This window comes from Lygodium microphyllum, chromosome 24 (assembly GCF_053477565.2).
Source record: "Lygodium microphyllum isolate KBCC chromosome 24, Lygodium_microphyllum_v1.1.10, whole genome shotgun sequence".
Lineage (NCBI taxonomy): Eukaryota > Viridiplantae > Streptophyta > Polypodiopsida > Schizaeales > Lygodiaceae > Lygodium > Lygodium microphyllum.
In genome coordinates this window covers 117,608,058-117,626,870 of record NC_141158.1, presented here as the reverse complement: position 1 = coordinate 117,626,870, position 18,813 = coordinate 117,608,058, and the positions used below count along the sequence as shown (strand labels likewise).

Genomic DNA, 18,813 nt, shown 5'->3' with positions numbered 1-18,813 from the left:
TCTTGATCTCACTTAAGGAGAATTCCTCCTTAGTGGTGATGATAGGAGTGCCATGACCTATGCTACTTGGTTGTGTTACATCGCTTGAATATGAGTATCTATTATGATATTGTAGGTATTGCCCAATAATGACACTTCAATTGAACAATCATTGCTACTACACATGGAAATAAAAACACTTGCTATTCTCAATAACATTGATCACAAAAGAAAGTTGTTTGAAGACTAAATGATATTTTGGTTGTTTGATTGATGTTACCTTTATGTGCAGACGATCTAACTTGAGATTTCATGGTTCTTTTTTTCCTTTGTTGCAAACATGCATTGTATTTTTGTGACACAATTATAAGAGACAATGGTGTGCTATTTACGTATTGCAAGAAGTGAGTTAAGGGTTGTGGTATAGCTAATTGGAAAGTTTCACACACACACACACACACAAAGGTGTTTAAGGTTAAACACCTTTCTGTGGCATGCACCCTATTGACTTGTGCTTGTGGGGTTTCCTAGGACATAGTGTTAGTATTTTCTAATGTTACCAATTTGCTAGTTTTTTGAGAGAGAGAGAGAGAGAGAGAGAGAGAGAGAGAGAGAGAAGAACAAACAATAGCGAGGGAGAAGAATCGTGTTTGTACTTGGGCAGATAAGTGCAAATGGAAGGCTTGGTAGGTCATGGATTTTCGTAGGGTAGGTCCTCACAACTTCAATCAATTGATTTGTAGGGTCAAGGCGAAGATGCCATAGAGAAGCTTTTGCAACTCTCTCTCTCTCTCTCTCTCTCTCTCTCTCAATGCTTTGGGATTGTGTCTTTCTTTCTCTCTTTCTCTCCCAATCATTGCCTTGTGGGGGGGGGGAGTTGCAAAGTCCTTGCTCAACCTAAAAGGCAAGCCCAACTTGACTGCCATGATGTGTCTCGAACATGAGGCCTTCAAGATCAACCATAGTAGAGGCAAAAAGTCTAACCAAAGTAAATAAATAGATAGAGTTTGTGCACATGAACAAGGAAAAAGTCAACCTCGTCTTAGACTACCATGATCCACAACCAACCAAAATCCAACACGCACTCTTACCATGGTAGTTGGACTGCGGTCATGTGCGAGGCCTATGATGGCCACCACATGAGGGTTAAGTTGAGATAGTTAACTGGAGTCCCACTAATTTTAGGGGCGCTTGGAAGAACTCTGAAATCAACATGGTGAAGTCCAGGAGCCGCGGCCATCCAGCCTTCCTTACAGACAGCAAGCAATTTAGGAATCAAATGAAACCTACGATGCGTCTATCTCGTGGCCATGGTGGACTTACGAGCGTCTCGTTCCATGGAGCTTGTGTCAAGGCATAGCGCCCGCGCCCCTGGATCGCGATGGCGAGCTTGCGCGCCTCTTGCTTCCTTCCAGCGGGTTCTCTGCTCGTCGCAGATGCAGCGGGCCTGTCCCCCATGGCGGCCGCCCTCGCCGATCACCTCCTCCCCTCTCACTGTGCTTCATGCTTCCTCGCCATAGGGGACCAAGCTCGCTGCAGCTGTGCAGGCCCCTGCCGTGGATCCGTCGCATACTGCTCAGTCGCCTGCATGAATTCGGATCTCGGCCTGCACGTGGCCTCCGGAGAATGCTGCCTCCTGGCTGTAATCCAAGGCTTCGAGGCCTCTTTCCTGGCAAGCTCCGCCTGTCGGTGGCGGGGTTGCACAAGCTTCCCTTCTCTCGGAGGAACCTGCGACCTCCGCGCCGCATTGCGGCTTCTCGCCTGCTATGACGCACGGCGATCCGTCTCTCATTTCCTGGCATCCAGGACGAAAGCACACGGATCTCGCCTCGGTGGATTGCTGAGCAACAGGTGTGTCTTGCTAGATGTTCCGCCTTTAAAGTCTCATGCCGAACTATGTTTACCTGCGGATCACCATGCGAATGACGATCCGCTTGTCAACACCGTGCCTTATCCTGATGTTCACTCTGACAATGGAGGAAGCAAATGTACTCCTCTTGTGTCTGGCTACGAAGAAAGCACCGGTTTGCCTCTCGTGACCAACTTCAAAAACCCTCACTTTGCCACATTGCAGCCTTCCTTCTCGGATTGGAACAACCAGGTGAATGACGGAGATGAGAATGAAAGGTCCTTGGGCATGGAACTAGCTGAGGCAGCTAGGCTCATGTGTTATGCCAAAAACATAGCGAGCTCTGTCGAGGAATTCAACTATGACACAGAAAGGAAGCAGTTGAAAGTGGGGGAGTACACCAAAGCAAAAGTACAAGCTGAGGCGATGTCTCAACAAACCTGTTCGAGTATGGAATCAAGTTGCAAGAAGATGTGTGCGTTTATGTGGCCTGTGAATTCTGAAGAGCAAACTGTGCTCATGGAAGAAGTCATCTGCCAGGTCCTCACTAATGGCGTGCAAATCCAAATAGACAACTTCCTGGACTCCTATCTTTTGGGCACATGCAGTGAGCCTGGTTTAAGGTTTGGTGACCTTGGATGTGCCGTTTATGATCCTCAATATTCTTGGATTAACCACAGCTGCCGACCGAATGCATTCTACAGGTTTGTGCTCAAAGGTTCAACACCTCACGTCAGCATGGTTTGTGACAATGCTTCCCCACTTGTTCCTGATACAAATATCGCATCAGCAGAGAAGGCATGGGGATTGGAATTTTGCAAGCTCCCTTGGTCAAGCAGGACCCCTTCCCTGATTAGCAGGCAAGGTCAATTACAAGTTATGGTCCTGCTCCTGGGATCTTCTACTTTTTTTAACGGAAACTTTTTTGAGTTGTTGGCTAATAGTGGTTCTGTTTCGCCTCTTTCAGCCGGAGCTGAGTTTGGACCAAGGGTTATTGTGCAATCCATTACAAACTTGAAAGAAGGCGATGAAGTTTGCATCTCATACATAGATTTGCTTCAGCCAAAGGTATTAAATGTGCATGTTCTGTTTTTTGTACTTGTTTGAAGTTGATGCGTCAGTCACTCACATAACTTACTTTGAATTGATGTAGAGTCTAAGGGGAGGGGAACTATGGAAGAAATATTGTTTTTCTTGTGAGTGTGAAAGGTGCAGTCAAGATCCACCCGGGTATGCAGATGTTGAACTTCAAAAGATTGGTCACCAAGGTAAAGTTGGTTTGTAAGTACATACTGTGTTACAATTTTCTTCAGCTATGGTAATATGTATGTTGTGCCCACATATTTTACTGCTGCCAGGGAGCAGAATTGATCTGGCCAAGCTACAAGACACGGTGCAAGAAGGTATGATGGAGTTCTTGGAGAATGACAATGCCTGGTCTTGCTGCCAAGTTCTGGAGCAAGTACTGGGATTAGTCTGTCAGGGTTCAACTGGGGACTTTGAAGCTTTGCAAAGCTTGTCAAATAAACTAAATGATTCGAGCACTGCTGATATAGCATCTGGGTGTACTTTTGATCCAGCAACTGTGGTTGGTTTGTTTCCCAGGCAACAGAATACAGATGATGGGAGCCTGCCAAGTCTGTATTTAAGGCATCACTTATGCTTAAATATCTACACAACTCTTGTGTCCTCCTATAAGGTAGTTGGTACATCTTTATTTTGCTCAGATATGCAAAGCTTTTCGTCTGTTCAGCATCACAACATCTTGACAGGAATAGACCAGCCAAGTGATGAGAGATGGACCAATGAGGCAGCATTTTTGAACTGCAGTTTAGCTTCAGTTGGATACAGCCTTATACTGGCGGCTGCTGTGCAAACTTTTCTAGAGTCTGGCGAATATGGACTGTTTATTGCTGCAGCAAGGTTTTGGTTTCAATCTGGGGAAGCACTGATTAGACTGATTTTTGAGCTCAACAAGCATTTTGGTTGTGACACCATGCAGAATGTTGAATGTTCACGCAACCAAGAAACATCAGTAAAACATGATTATACCTGTATCACTGCCGAAGTTCTCAAGTGTTCTGTAGAATCAGTTTGGCCATTGCTCAGGGGTTCTTCAACATTCCTCTCATGGATTGGGAATCCTTTTGAGCTATGCAGTATCTCATCAGTTAAAGAAATAGTCTCTTTGGAGAATGCAATGACATGGCTGTTCTATCGAGATAATTTTTGGACTTGCTCTCTGCACTGTTTACTCTACAGCAGTTGCATTATGAATAGTTTGCGAGGGTCTGCTGATCTGCAGGTGAAGCTTGCTGATATCCTCCAGATTGTCTTAAAGAGCTTACCATCTCATTTGCATGCCGAATTGCTGTAGGAGTCACAGCTCAATAATTTTCAGTCCAGATGTGTAAATTCCAACCAGGGAAAGCTTGCCTATTTAACATGGTTTCTCTGTAATGGGAGAAGGGTAGCCAGTTTGCTACTGCTATGAAGACCAAAATTAGCCACTGCTATGCTATCAGTTTGGCAACTGGGAAGGTTTGCTAGAAAGGCAGTGGGACCAGTGAGGGGATTTTTGGCTCCAGTTGATTGGTTACAGTCGTTGCTGTTGCCTGAAGACTCCGTCATAGATTTCAAGATTCTGGTGAGAAGATCTGAGATTGTGTTGGTGTTTTGCATGATAAGTTGGTGCAGCCCATAGCTTGCCTGGGCCGTTGAGGGTTTATATGTTGCTTCACAGTTTGCTAAACCAATGTTCATGGAGTGACATCGATTGCATGTTCTTACCAGATTATTCTCTTCCACTCAGCCCGTAAAGCCCCTGAATGCGGGGAGGTAGAGAGTATATATGGATGGCATCTCACCTGTTTGGTTTCCCTTAACAGGAGCTCAGGTGGGCATTCACCAAAATCGAGGATGAAGCAACCAGGTATCCCTGTACAACTCTACCTTCCCCTGGGGTTTAGAAATTGGACCATGTCCTCCAAGCCCCAAGCGATACTCTTGATTTTGAGCTCAAAGTATCTCCAGTTGTGGCTGCAGCATTTTTTTTAGCTATCAATCCATGTGTCAGCAGTCACGAACTTTGTCCAAACTTGGTCGTTCTACGTATGAGAAAGTCATGTTTTTAAATCTACTAATTAGTGAGCTATCAGCCACAGCTTCCAGATTGCCAGGGGCTTACCAAGCACAAATGCTCAGCGTGGGTTGAATTTGTGGACTTCCCATGGTTTGGTGCAGGCATTTAGTGGTCTGTCTCTTAGGCCAACAGGAAATAAAGTTGGGACCTCTGCATTCTTTTCAAATACAAACCCACCCCGAAGGAGGTAGCAAAATTAAACAGACAGTGATGGGCTATATCTTAAGAGCGCGCCATGCCCAAGTATATGGACTTGGGAGGTACTGTGAGTAATATCGGGTCTGCAAGGCCACACAAGTCCAAGTTGCAGAGAGGATACAAAAAGAGAGAGAGAGAGAGAGAGAGTTCGAAAAGGAGGAGAGAGGTCTGATGAACTAGTCTCCCATTGGCAACACTTGTGCACTCCGGCAATTTCACGGGACAAACAAGTTGAAGTAGTTAACACATGCTGTAGAATTTACGTGGGTGTGGCCCAGTTCTTATGCTTTCGGGTTTGAAACGTGAAACTTTGTAGGTTTCACTTGCCACGAGTTTGGGCCATGCAATCAAATGCTGGATGGTTTTTACAACGTTTGCCTTCTGTGCGGAATAGAACCTTAGAATGTACTTTAGAGACGCATCTGCAAGGTCATCGCTCGATTGTTGCTGTGTTGTGTAGAGATGTCACCATGGCCTAAGAGCCCATTCTTGTCATTGAAATCCTTTGTTTAGAGTTGGATGTTGCCAACTCACGAGTCTCCTTTGAAATGAGGACCTCCCAAAATGGAAGGATCTTCATACTTCGAAGCTAATGACTAGGTCTTGTGGATGTTATGGAGCTTGTAACAAGCTGATAATATTAAAGCTTGTATTAAATTGATAGGATTAAGGCTCAATACTTATTGTGAATAATAAAGTGTGAAATTCTAGAGAGCTACATACACTAGTGACTAATAGAGATTTATACTTTGTAAGGGTGTAGATACAAAATATTTCATCTGACAAATAGCACAATACTAGGGAATGATGCTTGTGTGGATGTAGCTATAAATATGGTAATCCAATCGGAAGTAGCTTGTCTTGTGTTGACATAAAATTGGTGGAAGTAAGGTGTAATGGAGATTCTTTTAGCTATGAATTGTTATGGGAACTTGGGTGAGATGTGCCACCTTTAAGTCTTGGAATAATTTGGTGACACTTTCATGTGCGTTAATGATACCCATGATAAAAAATTATGTGTAGGCGTAGTGAATATGCTAGTTGCTTGGTGTTTATGATCATTATTTTGATTGTTGGGTTGATAGATGGGTATATGTGCTTACAATCTTGAGTTTTCGAAGTGTTGTAATTTTAAAATGTGCAATGCTTGTGATAAGATTTGTGGTGTGTGATTATCACATCCTTGGACATTTGGATGGATGGTAGCGGTATTGGTCATAGTGGTCATGAAGTGACTTAGTACCAATGATTCTTTTTACTAAGTTGCCATTTTCTAAGGATGACGCCTTCTACATCAGCTTGCTCATATCCAAGGTTCAAGAAACTATTTTATGGGAAGAGCTAGCTTTGCTTGTTTTGGAGTATGAAGAGCGACTCAAGGAGATTGATACTAGTGGATCTGATCTTATTAAGGGTTTTATTGTAGGTTTTGGAGGGAGCAATAAGAACAAAAGGAAGCATGTTAAACACTCGAAGTCTTCTTTGAGTCTTGATACTAATTCAAAGAAGCCTAAATGTCCATACTATGAGAAGGGTACTTATCTCGAAGAGAAGTGTTGGAAGAAATATCCTCAACTTTGTTTAGGAGTGAAGGATGGAGCTAAATCATCTGAGCCTTCCCTCTATCTTAGCTCCAATGGTAACACAAGTCTATTGACATCCATGGAATGAAGGAGCCTTCTTCATGGTCGTTTCGTCTTCAAAGAGGCCTTGGGTCATCAACAACGATGCTTTGAGTCATATAATGCTTGAGGAGATTTATTTTGGGATCTTTGTTGCAAGATCTTTATCCATCAGAGAGAGATCCATTTTAGAAGTTCAACATGTTTCGAACTTGGGCTTCCCACTCCTCTCAATTCATGGCCTTACTATACTCCATTTCTTGGTTATCTTCACCAAGTAGGTTGTCTTTATCGAGGATTTTTTTAAAGGAATCGCTTCAGCGACATGTTGGCAAGAGAAAGGGCTTTACAAGTTTCCTTTCTCTTTCATTATATATGATATTTTGAGGTACTGTTATTGCCGTAGTTGCTCTTGCTTATGTATCACCTATCCCATAGGTTTCATCCCATTCCTCACTATCTCGTTTGGTGGTTCCCTTGTGCCACTCATTCCTTTCAAAGGGGGATGATATCAATCATGTGGTTGTGGATTCCTTGGCCCCTTACATTGCAAAGGGGGATTCCTAGGATTGTGAGGAGCTTCTTTATTGACGAACTTCAGTAGCCTTGACACTTATTCTACCACCCTTGGATCCATTCCATCTTCTTTGGCCTTCTCTCCCTTCCAAGATTTGAGAGGGTGTACTAGAAGTCATGTATCATGCATAATCATTTTTGACTTATGAGCCTTAGTTCAAATCATGTGGGGACATCAAGAGCTTGGACACTCAGTTTGTCATGTTTTGACGGAGAAGGAAGCTCTAATTTGAGCATGCATTTTTTAAATTTGATTTTTGTGCACATTGGCTAGAATTTTTAGCGCATGTTTTGACATCTATAGACAATGGTTAGCTAGTTTTAGTTTGTTTTTGCTATTTATAACAATGTCCTAATTGGTTGCTCATCATTTTTTTAGATATCTTTAGCACAATCCAATATTCGAGATTTGTCAAATCTTTCAATGTTGCCTTTCCTCATCAATGTAATCTAGTGCCCTCACTAACACCTTGAGGTATGTGGATTAGTCTACCTTTGTATTCACCTTGCATTCAAATTCAATGCAAATTTTTTTTCTTCCATCCTCTTCTATCTTTGTAGTCTTTACCTTTTTCTCTTTCCTTCCCTCTCTTGTTCATGCTTCTCTTTCATTGCACACTTTGATAGCTCTGTTGCTCTAGCAATTCAAAATTTAACTTCTCTGTCAAGCATTCTCCACTTGTATACGTAATCATAAAGCTCTCTCTTGGTGTCTCTTCCTCTCAAATCTTCTCTGCTCTTCATACCTTCAAATTGGGCACTCTCATGGAGAGAGTTTTCATAAAATAAGAAGGTGAACTTAACTTCAAAATCTTTGGTAAATACTATAGAAGCTTTGGGTATACTTATTGACATTTTAGCCAAGGATTGTTTTGTTAATACGAGTAGTTAGAGTAGTTGTTGTGTAAATAAAATTGTGTTGGACCCACATGGACCTTTTAAAGGTCATTAGTAATATTAGTGGTTAAATAGTTACAATTTTGTTTGATAACAATTTTACACACAATTTTCTCTCTTTTTGAATGGTGTATAGACTTTTGACTCCATATGGTATTTGTTGAATAGAATATTGTATTTGTTCAACAAAGGGTCCAACTATGTATCATTGGGACTAACTAGTGCAAAGATTGGATCTTTCAATCCAACATTATTAGGAGTCTTTGAACTTTCGATTGATAACTTTAACCATATTGATATCATCCTTAGCATGCAATGGTTTTTCAATAGATCTTTCTCTTTGTACATTGATTATAAAACTTATTTATTGTCTTTTGAGCTTGATGGTCCTTGTTATTTGATTGAGGGTTGTTTGCCCTTTGAGATTACTAAATCTAATGTACATATGATATCAACTTTGAAATTTAGTAGATATCTATTTGTTGAAAAGACTCCACCATATGTGATACATTGTAATTTTGTTTCTTTCAATAACAATATTGATACTAATAATGATGTGAGTAAATATTTGGATCTAATTCTACACGAATATAATAATACATTTTTGTCCAGATGATCTAATGGATAGGATTATAAGGTTTGAATAAAGTGATTGTTAATAATGAATATTTACTACCTTGGATGGATGATCTTATAGATGGACTTTGTGGTACATGTTGTTTTACTAAGATCAATCTTAGGTTTGGATACCATGATATGTATGACTTTGAGGATGTCCTAAATTTAAAGGTGACATAGACTATTAATTTTATACTAATAGTGCTCTTGTTATTTTCCAATAGATAATGAATGGTTTATTTTGTCCATATTTTAAAAAGTGAATAGTCATTTTTCTTTATAACATATTATAGTAAGTTATTGAAAAAATGTGTGACCCACTTGCATATCATATTACGTCTCTTAAGAAGTGAGTACTTGTTTGCAAAGCTATCAAAGTCCAAATCTTTTTATATGGAGCTTCTGGATTTCAAACACATTATATTGATTAATAATAATATCCACGTTGATCACAAAAATGTTTGAATAGTGCTAGATTGGCCTATTTAAAGGACCATAAGGCAAGTAATTTTTTTTTTTGTATTTTACTTGTTTTTTTTCAAATATATCATTATTAATTGATAATATCCACATTGATCATGAAAATGTTAAAATAGCGCTCGATTGACCTATTTCAAGGACCATAAGTTCATTAAGGACCATGCTCCTATTTTTGAGCATATATGTTTAAGGATATCAAAAGCAAGAAAAGTATGCAAGTTGTTTGGAATATTGATCTCGATCAATGTTTTCAATTTTTGAAATGGCAAGTTTACAATAATACTAATGTCATAGATTATTGACCTCATGATGAGCATCTTAAAGATATAGGAGCCAGTGGATCTTACTCTACCAAAACTTTTACGATAGGTGTATGAGTGGAGCCCCAAGAGAGACACTAAAAAAAATAGGGAATCTACTACAATAAAATCTATATTATATCATCAAAAAATATGTTCTTCATAGTTTAATCAACCACAAGAAGAAAAACAATACTAATATTCTCAAATCTTTACGCAACATCATATAGTGATTCTTCCACGTAGTTGTTATAACATAACTTCAACATATTCTTCATAGAGACCATCAAAAGAACAAGAGAATACAAAACAATGCTCCACTTTGAATGAAATTTTATTACATATATTTCATATTTCATCATCGTCATAGTCTTCATATTCTCTCTCATGTAGATACAATGTTTCTCATAGAAAATTGGCTCTCTCTCATATTTTCTCTCTTTTACATATGCTCTCTTTCTCAATAATACATTGGAATAATGAAAAAATAACACTTCATAATCCCTCTTTGGTCATGGATATCCCTCCTAAGATGTATGTTTGATATGAATAGTCACTAGAGCCACTACAATATCCTTTTGTAGCTTAACAATATCACTGTCACTTCAATAGTCTTCAATAACTACTTCTTCCACTTCTTTGAGTCATTTTGAAATTGTATTCATCTTTTTCCAAGACTAGAAAACTTTCCCAAGCTACACATTCATCCCATAGAATACTTATAGAGGCATATATGGGATCTATAGAAGCTCAACAGAAGGTTTACAGTACCATACAGAAGGTCATCAGAAAGCATTCAACTCAACTAAAACCATTCAGACCATCAAGAATTGTTTAATAAGCTTCCAAATGCCCTTAAATTCCATCAACCATCATTCCAATCTCTCATACAAAAAGAAATAATCACCCAAAAAACCAATAAAAAATAGGTAAAAATACAATCATATCAACCCTCAACATATCTCCAAACTTAATCAGGAAGGAGCATTCTCGCAACCTTAGAAAAAGAGAATACAAGTTAAAAATAATAGCTCACCTCTTTATCTTCAAATAGCCAATCAGCAACAACCAAGAAGGGCTCTAGCTTCAGCTTTAGAAAAGAAAACTGGTGTCTAATCTATTATTCAAGGAAAAATTCCAAAACAAGAGATCATGAACAATACTTAATCAAACCAACCAAATTTAAACAAACTCTTAAAGGATATAGGAGTTTCTTCATCCACATCCATCCTTCTATCATCATTACGAATCTTCAAAAATGTATCTTCTCGAATAGTTTGAATATCCAATCATGACCCCGTCATACAAAAAATACACACAATATAGACACTAAACACAAAATAACCATATGAATGGCACCTCCAAAAGAGGGATATAACATTATAAATCATCAAAATACATCCAAGGATATGAATGAAGGCGATCCCTCTTAAAAGGTTGGTGATTTCGAAAATGATCCACGAACAAAGATTTGCCTACAAAAGTATTGGGAGGATTTTGGAAAAATTGCAAGCAACATGTACTCTCTACCAATACAAGATACCGGCTAGGCAAGCAAAGGGTATGAAATTAGAAAACATCCAATTTTTTAGGATCAATATCCACATTCACATTCATACACAACTTCGAGATTGACTTCTGATTATTATGCAAATGCTGGTGCATGTAGGCAAGATACCAAGCAAAGTGAGTAGTTAGTCTCATTGAAGGATCTAAAGATTGAGAATACTTTTGAGCAAAGTGCAGATAATTCTAAAAAGCTTGGATGGTAGTTATTCATTCGCTTGGAATCAACAACCAATTTATTTGAGATTCTATTAGAGAATTTGTTGAACTCCATCCTAAATGTCTAAGGATCTTGAGATCAAAGCTTGTGTAACCACTAACAAACTGAGGGGGATGGGGATAAAAGTGGTAGGAGATGGAAGAGAAACAAGCAAGAAAGGGTGGAGGGATGGAAAAGCAAAATCATAAAAGGGGGAATGGGTTAAAGAAGGATAATCTGATAATTTAGGGGAATCAATTAAAAAGGTTGTTAACAAGTGTGCTAGAAAAGTGGAAAGAACAATTGTGGATAGGGAAGGACAAGAAGGAGGGAAAAAAACATGATTCTCAATAAAAGAATAGTGGGTGAAAATAGGAATCTGAGGGGCATCTTAGGGTTGAAAAAGAAGGGTTAGAATAATCTGGATTAGATTGATAAATAAAAAGGTAGGCTTCATATCTATGGGCTATTTGTTGATAATAAGATAAACAAGGCACTAATGGACCTATCACATATCTACGATGATAGGCATCAAAGAAAGAGGAATCAAATGGGGGTTGTTTAGAAAGGTCAGCTAAGAGATCCGCTCTCAGTTGGTTAGTGTTTTACACATGAGCATAGGCTTTGGTTTGATGATGATTTAGAATCACAAAATCAATCATTGTATGCTAAGAAGTTTTAGGGAAATCAGCCACTTTGAAGGAATATAATTGGAACATCTTATCTATTTGTAACTCCAAATGTCTGACATATAAAATAGCTTGCAATACCACATCTCTGACATTTATCTTCATCATCTAGGACCAACAAATCACCCTGCAAGTATATGTAAGACATAAGCATGGTATATGGAGTCAAAGAATCTTCAAAAATCATTATTATCACCTCAGTCAATAAATTAGAAGACCAAGCTCCACTCTAGCTATCCTCTAGAGGAGATAAATCCATCATGGAAAGCTTAATATAAAATGCCAACTTATGTTATTGATAGTGCACAAAGGAGTGATTTGGAGGAATAAATTCTTGGAACTACTCAAAACAAGTCCATTCTTGACTAAAGCCATTCCGCCTTGGCTTGGAATAAAGTATATAATGTCATATTTCTTTGAAGAACAACTAAATCTGCAGGGGATAAGGAAGGAACTAGCTGCATAGAAGGACTTTGCAAAGCAGAACAAGACTAAGCCAATTGTTCCTTAAGCTGTTGAATTTAAGTATTATTCTGGTCTATGATGGTGTTGGTTGATTTGAGCTCTTCTGTTTGGACAACTATCAAAGCTTTTATCTCTTGGGCTTTCTTCAACAACATATCCCTCTCCTTAGTCACAGTAACGACTTTAGATTTGATATTTTCCAACTAAGCTTGCAAAGTAGACATTTGTTCTTTTTGTGCATCAATGACCTTAGTCTATTACTCCATCTATGTACAGAGGTTAGAAAATTTTCCTATAGTAGAGGCTAGCTCAGTATTAGCCTTGTTCAACTCCTCCTTGGATTGCTGTACCTCCTCATAAAAAGAAAAATAGAGTTACTGAATACAAGCGGTAACTGAGAGTTCAATAGAGCTTTGAATGTCTTTGCACAGAAATGGAATTGCATCTCATGTCACCAAATGTTGCACAGAATGAATGGAAATATCTAGAGTACCATCTCTATGTGCTTTGAAAAGATTGGGCATTGTAAGGAATGTAGACAACTTACTACATTGGATAGGAAATGGAATTGAAGGAGTGGAAACTCGTACTAATTTAGCCACTCGCTTAAGGCGTTTCATCTAAATGACTAAAGGAGAAGGATCAATATCCTCAATAATGACATCAAGATCTTCAGTAGGAGGAGGAACCACTTGAGGATCAACTGGTAGGGGGGAATTTCCTTTGCAAAGGCAGCATATGTCAAGAAAACATAAAGATAGGAACCATATGTGACATTAGTAACATTATCCCTCATGACTCGGATAAAATGGTGATCCATTTTAGTGAGGAGATATAAACTCCAATCAATAGTGATATTCTTCAGCACCATAAACAATTCCTTCAAAAGATAAATAGAAAGGGTTTTGGTAGGCATGAACCAGTCCTAAAGGAATTGGCACAACTGTTTTAAAAAAGGGTTAGAAATCTTGGACACACTAACTCTCGAAGTAGTAATGACCCGCTTAGGATCCAAGACATCCGTACTCATTTGAAAAAAGTTGACAAGCCGCAGCAGTAAAAGGTTCCCCACGGCAGGGTAAAGAAAAAGCTTTGTCCAGGCTCTTAGGCGTCATGAGGATAGCTATGTCACAAACAAACCTCTTGTGGTAAGAAGTTAAGAATTGATCACACATACTAGGATCATTAGGGACAAGTGGCAGTGGAAGAGCCACAAACTTGGATAGCTTGGCCTTAGAAATAAGGTCCGATTCCAACAACTGCGAATAATCATGAGAAACCAATGGAATATATTGGACTAGGGGAGGAGTACAAGGTGCCATTCAGATGGATCACACACACCACAAACACACAAACAATCACAAGGAATGCCTACAAAATAGCATAATAGCAACGGATAAGATATCGAGAAAAGAAATGACTCACATCATGGATACGACCGACTAACCACCCCAGGCAATCAACATCTTGAAAAATTTCACCATGACCTCTCCACTTATGGGAGTGAAAGCTTCGTGAAGTGCAAACATACATGTACCCAATATCCTTGTGTACCCAATACCCAATACACATCATACCATGACTCAAATCAATATGACCAAAGAGAAAACTAGATTAAACCAAACCACAACACATTGATAACTAGACCACACCTGACTAAGACGGTCAACAAGGACTGAGATTGACAACCACGTCACCCACCCCACATAGCACTTCATTTAGAAGGAGAATCGTATAATGTGAGGGGAAGGGAAAATTTAATTGAGTGTAAAATTTAATAATTAATTAACAATGGGCAAGTTTTATTAAATGATAAACCTTAACAAGAAAATAGCGATTCATTTTACCCATTAATTAAAAATGATTAAGTTTCATGGTGCTTTAACGTTTCCTAAACATCGTTCCCGACTTAAGGTCTCTAAATACAGGTTCATTTTTAGAAATTTAATGTGTGTGGAGTGCTTTCTTTTTAGTACATGCATGTGTGATGGCAGGTTTATTTTATAACAAACTAGAATTGCGTGTTTATAATGCACGAATCACGTGCTATGTGAATGACTAGTTCATTTTAATTAAATTATATGTGTGTGTAGCGTAGATGCGTGTGAAAAATGTGATCAACTAGTTCCTTTTAGCAATTAGTTGTGACGTTTGGTATAGCAAAAAATAAAATAAGGAAAAGAAATAGAGTACTTGGAGGGGGTGTGAATGCAAGTGTATCTGGATGCGCATACAAAAAATCAACTAATATGACGAGGAAGGATCACGACCACGATGCAATCCAAAATACACTCTAGCTAACTAAAAAATTTACAGCATAAGGAAAATACCACAATACCACATGCACTTTTTTTTATTTACTTTGGTTTTTTCTAGATTTTTTAAATTTTATTTGATTGTATTTTGGATGTGTTTTGTTTGGGTCCTTTTAAAAAATATGTATATGCCTATTCAATTAGCAATAAAAATGTTGAAAATTGGTTAAGGAAATTTGTTGGATTTTTCCAAAATATAAGGTAATTTTGGCTATTTTTTATTCTTTTGAATTTTTAGGTTTTTGTGAAATTTTAAAAATTTTCTCTGTTTTTATTTGTATTTTTAAGCTAATATGCATGATGAAAATGTTTAGAGAATTTTTAGATTTTGTATGGTATTTTTTGTAAATTTTCTCATTTAATTTAAATTTTATGTGTTTTAAAAAAGTTGTAAAATTTTTAGTGTTTTTCGTAATTTAAAATAACGAAAATGTGTGTACACGAGGTTGGACTATGTGTTGATTGCCTGTAAACATCTACAATCCCATTGCACGGACAAGACCACATGCGTGTCCTCATGCATGAACAATCGCTTAAATAGCACGCACACACCGCATGCAAACACAATAACCATGAACGCACTATGTGCAAACAAGTGGGGGGAAATCTTTGTGCAAGGGGAGGAAGGCAAAAAAAAATTGTTGGTTTGTGTGGTTTTGAAGGTGGGGGAAGGGGAAATTTTTTTACTGTGAAGGGGGGTTGGGGGGGGGGGGGGGGGATAAAAGGGTTTTGGGGGTGGAATTTAGATGGGTCGGGCAAGGGGAAACAAAGGGGTTTGGGGGGGACAAAAGTGGGTGGTGGGTGGACAAGGGTATTGGGAGGGTAGGGTGGAAATGGGTCGGGGGGTAAGGAATATGGGCCGGGGAGGAAGGGGTGGCCCGATCAGCAATGGGGGCAGGTGGGGAAGGGAGGTAGGGGGTAGTGGTGGGAGGGTGGGCAGCATTGGAGGTAGAAGAAGGAAGGACGAAGGGACAAAGGGGCAAGACAAGTGAGGAGGTGGCAGCAACGGGTGGGGAGGGGACAATGTAGGCAACAACGCAGGGCAGAAAGGCGGTGTGGGCATTGGCACGACATAGGGCGGTGTGGGGACAGTGTTGGCATAGGGTGGTGGGCACAGGGCAGGGAGGAGTGGCAGTTGGGGCGGTGGAAGGGGAAGGAGGGCTAGGCGACGAGGAGAAAGGAGGAGAGAGCGTCACATGCAAGGAAGGTGAGGAGGAGGGGGAGGAGAACATATGCTAGGCGATGAGCTGAGGAGGAGGGGGAGGAAGAAGGAAGGGGGAAGAAGGAGGAGGAGAAGGGGGCCGGAGAGGAGAAGAAAAAAGGGAGGAGGAGGAAAGAGAGAGAGAGAGAGGAGGAGGAAATAGGAGGAGAGAGGAGGAGATGGTGGAGAGAGGGGGAGATGGAAGAAGAAGATGGAGGAGACGCCACAGGGAGGGGGAGGGTAGGAGAGAGAAAGAGGGAGAGAAGAGGGTGGGGGTTGGGGTTGGGGAGAGAGAAAGAGGGAGGGAAGAGAGAGAAGTAGATGGGGGGTAGGCGAGACTGTTGGGGGAGGGGATAATTATTTATGTTTTAAAATTTTAGTTTTAATTTAAAAAAGTGTGCCCCCGTTCCATGCACCAATGTGGAGTGGGGGTAAAAAAATCTAATGTGACCAAAATAGATGGAAGTGAAGTGAGTAGGTGTGGACTAGATGTGACAGGTGGATGCCTCAACATGCAGGACAAGGGAAAAACTGGCGTTCACACGGAAAAAGAAAAAAACATAAACGAAAATATAAAAACAAAAACGTAAAAATTATCGAGTGGAACGAAGTGGGAAAAAAGAAAAAAAGTTCGAGCAAAGGTGCTGCAGAGGTTTATCATGTCAAAACATAGTTTTGACACGAATTAGGTACATTCACATGGAAAAAGTAGAAAATTAAAACAAAAAATATAATACAAGATTTAAAAAAAATCAAAAAGTCAAAATGGAATGCAGTGAGAAATAAAAATATTTGGGTTGACGAGCATGATAGGATTATCAAGTTGAAATATAGTTCTTCTGACAATTGGAGTGGTTCGCATGGAAAAAAAATACACAAAAAAATATGAACAAAAATTAATTCCAAACAGCTTGTCAAGTGAAACAAGGGCAACAAAAAGGAAAAATGTCCAAGGAATGGTGGGCAATAGGGCTATCCAGTCAGAACATGATTCCGGTGAAAGAAAGGAGCATTCACATGAAAAAAGGGCAAAACATGAAAAAAGCACAATTAACGATTAATAACAAATAATCAGTAGCTCGGAAGGAGGGGGAGGAAAAAGAAAAGATGTTCAAGGGGATGAACAGCTCGAGGCTATCCAAACAGAATGCCATTCTGACGAGAAAAGAGTGTGTTCACATTTTTAAAAAACATAAAAATCATGCCAAAATAAATCCGCAACACAACGCCAAAATAAATCCGCAACACACAAAAATAAATAATGGCCAAATTGTGCATTAGAAAGATGGGCTCTTTAAAAAAAAAAGGCTATAACATCAGATTATGGTTCTGGCATGAAAAAGACGCATTTTCATGGAAACATGTTCAATTCACATAAAATTCTTCAAAATTAATAACTAATGAATTGTTGCTCGGAATCAAGGGCCATCACAAGGAAAAGTGGCAAGTTCGAGGGGGCAAATAGGGTTGGAAGGTCAGATTGCAATACTGGTGAATGAAGGATACGTTCACATGGAGGATAAGCCATGAATAGATAGGTTTGACTAATTAACAGAGGCCTAACACTTGACCATGATAACCCATACCCATACGTTCCCACACTTAAGACATGACATACATCGAAATGAACACAAGAGGTAGGATTAGAAACACTTGGTCCATTTAGTTGGTTGATGTATATCGTCACATCAACACACGTTGAGGAGTCAAAGTCATCCATAGGAGGTACCAAGGCTCACCTTAGCACACTTTTGGTATGGTAGGGACCATGTAACAATACCCAGGGTGATAGTGTTGTTGATGAAAACTTGCTAAGTCGTCAATGGCGAAGAATACAACACTCAATCTTGATAGTCACTCATGTTGGGATGATAGATCGATCGCTCACTCCATAACTCACATCACTCAGAAAGGAGTGAATATCTCACACCTGATTTAGAAATAAAAAAGAGGGATGATTCAGAGGGAGTATGTCATTGTGCACAATTGATGGTGCATCAGTGCGCCCCAACCCTTCTAGCATATGTGCAAGAAGAAAGGCTAGGGAACCTTGTACTATAGTGCACCGAATAGAGTGATGTGTGTATAGTGATAGCAAAGACCCATCCCGTGTGTGCATAGATTTAAAAAAACTCACATGTTGACACCGATTGTCATACCATTTCTCAATCCTCACCTTGCAGTTCATGAAAGGAAAATCAATCATGTTTAGTCCCCCCCTTTGTCTTATGCTATGTTGATAGATATAGGAGGGCAACTGAGTTCCTCACACCCATTAATGTAATCCTCACTACCACTTGTGTATAGGTTGTATGCCTTGTGGAAAATTGATGGTGCAATAGTGCATCCCAATCTATGTCGGTATATGGTGCAAGAAGGAAGGCTAGGGAGCCCTATAGTAATGTGCACAAGAATAGATCATGCTTTGTGCATTGAGAGGCCCAGCCCTATGTATAACACTCTATTCACACATCTTACCTCTCTTTTGAAATTAAAGGGCAAGGACTGGTCACTCACCCTACCCTCTATCTCACACTTGTCTGATACATATGGAGGGTAGCCCATACTCACATCCCCATCCAATTAGAATGAAAGCTCACATTACTCAAGGGGTTGTTGATGAAGATCGGCTTCGTTTGGTTAATGATGTCTAGTAGAGTTGATCGATGAAGAGATGTACCCAGAGAGGTAACCAACCAACAGATTTGGAACTTCGAT

General features: G+C 39.5%; 1 protein-coding gene across 9 annotated transcripts; it reads left to right on the top strand.

The window, feature by feature from the left end:
* Positions 1-1,175: 1,175 nt before the first annotated feature.
* On the top strand, positions 1,176-7,575 carry LOC148015555 (SET domain-containing protein). Of its 9 annotated transcripts, none has more exons than XR_015688332.1 (6): positions 1,176-2,693; positions 2,796-2,896; positions 2,982-3,096; positions 3,187-3,231; positions 3,434-3,527; positions 3,659-3,795. XR_015688332.1 is itself a non-coding variant. In XM_087665276.1 (5 exons), exons 1-5 carry the CDS (start codon positions 1,361-1,363, stop codon positions 6,652-6,654), a joined length of 1,950 nt encoding a protein of 649 aa, XP_087521402.1. In that variant the 5' UTR covers positions 1,176-1,360; the 3' UTR covers positions 6,655-7,575. The 9 variants fall into 9 exon arrangements, 5 of the variants coding, with proteins under 5 accessions (XP_087521402.1, XP_087521401.1, XP_087521403.1 ...); XR_015688331.1 differs by having other exon boundaries at positions 3,601-3,732; XM_087665276.1 differs by lacking the exon at positions 3,659-3,795 and adding an exon at positions 6,595-7,575 and having other exon boundaries at positions 3,187-3,527.
* The last annotated feature ends 11,238 nt before the right edge of the window (positions 7,576-18,813 follow it).

Excerpts from the sequence above, each read along its gene's own strand:
- LOC148015555 (XM_087665274.1), top strand. The coding sequence starts at position 1,361 with ATGGCGAGCTTGCGCGCCTCTTGCTTCCTTCCAGCGGGTTCTCTGCTC. Across the intron at positions 2,694-2,795 it reads TTCCCTGATTAGCAGGCAAG|CCGGAGCTGAGTTTGGACCA; the intron begins GTCAATTACAAG and ends CGCCTCTTTCAG. Across the intron at positions 3,097-3,186 it reads TCAAAAGATTGGTCACCAAG|GGAGCAGAATTGATCTGGCC; the intron begins GTAAAGTTGGTT and ends TACTGCTGCCAG.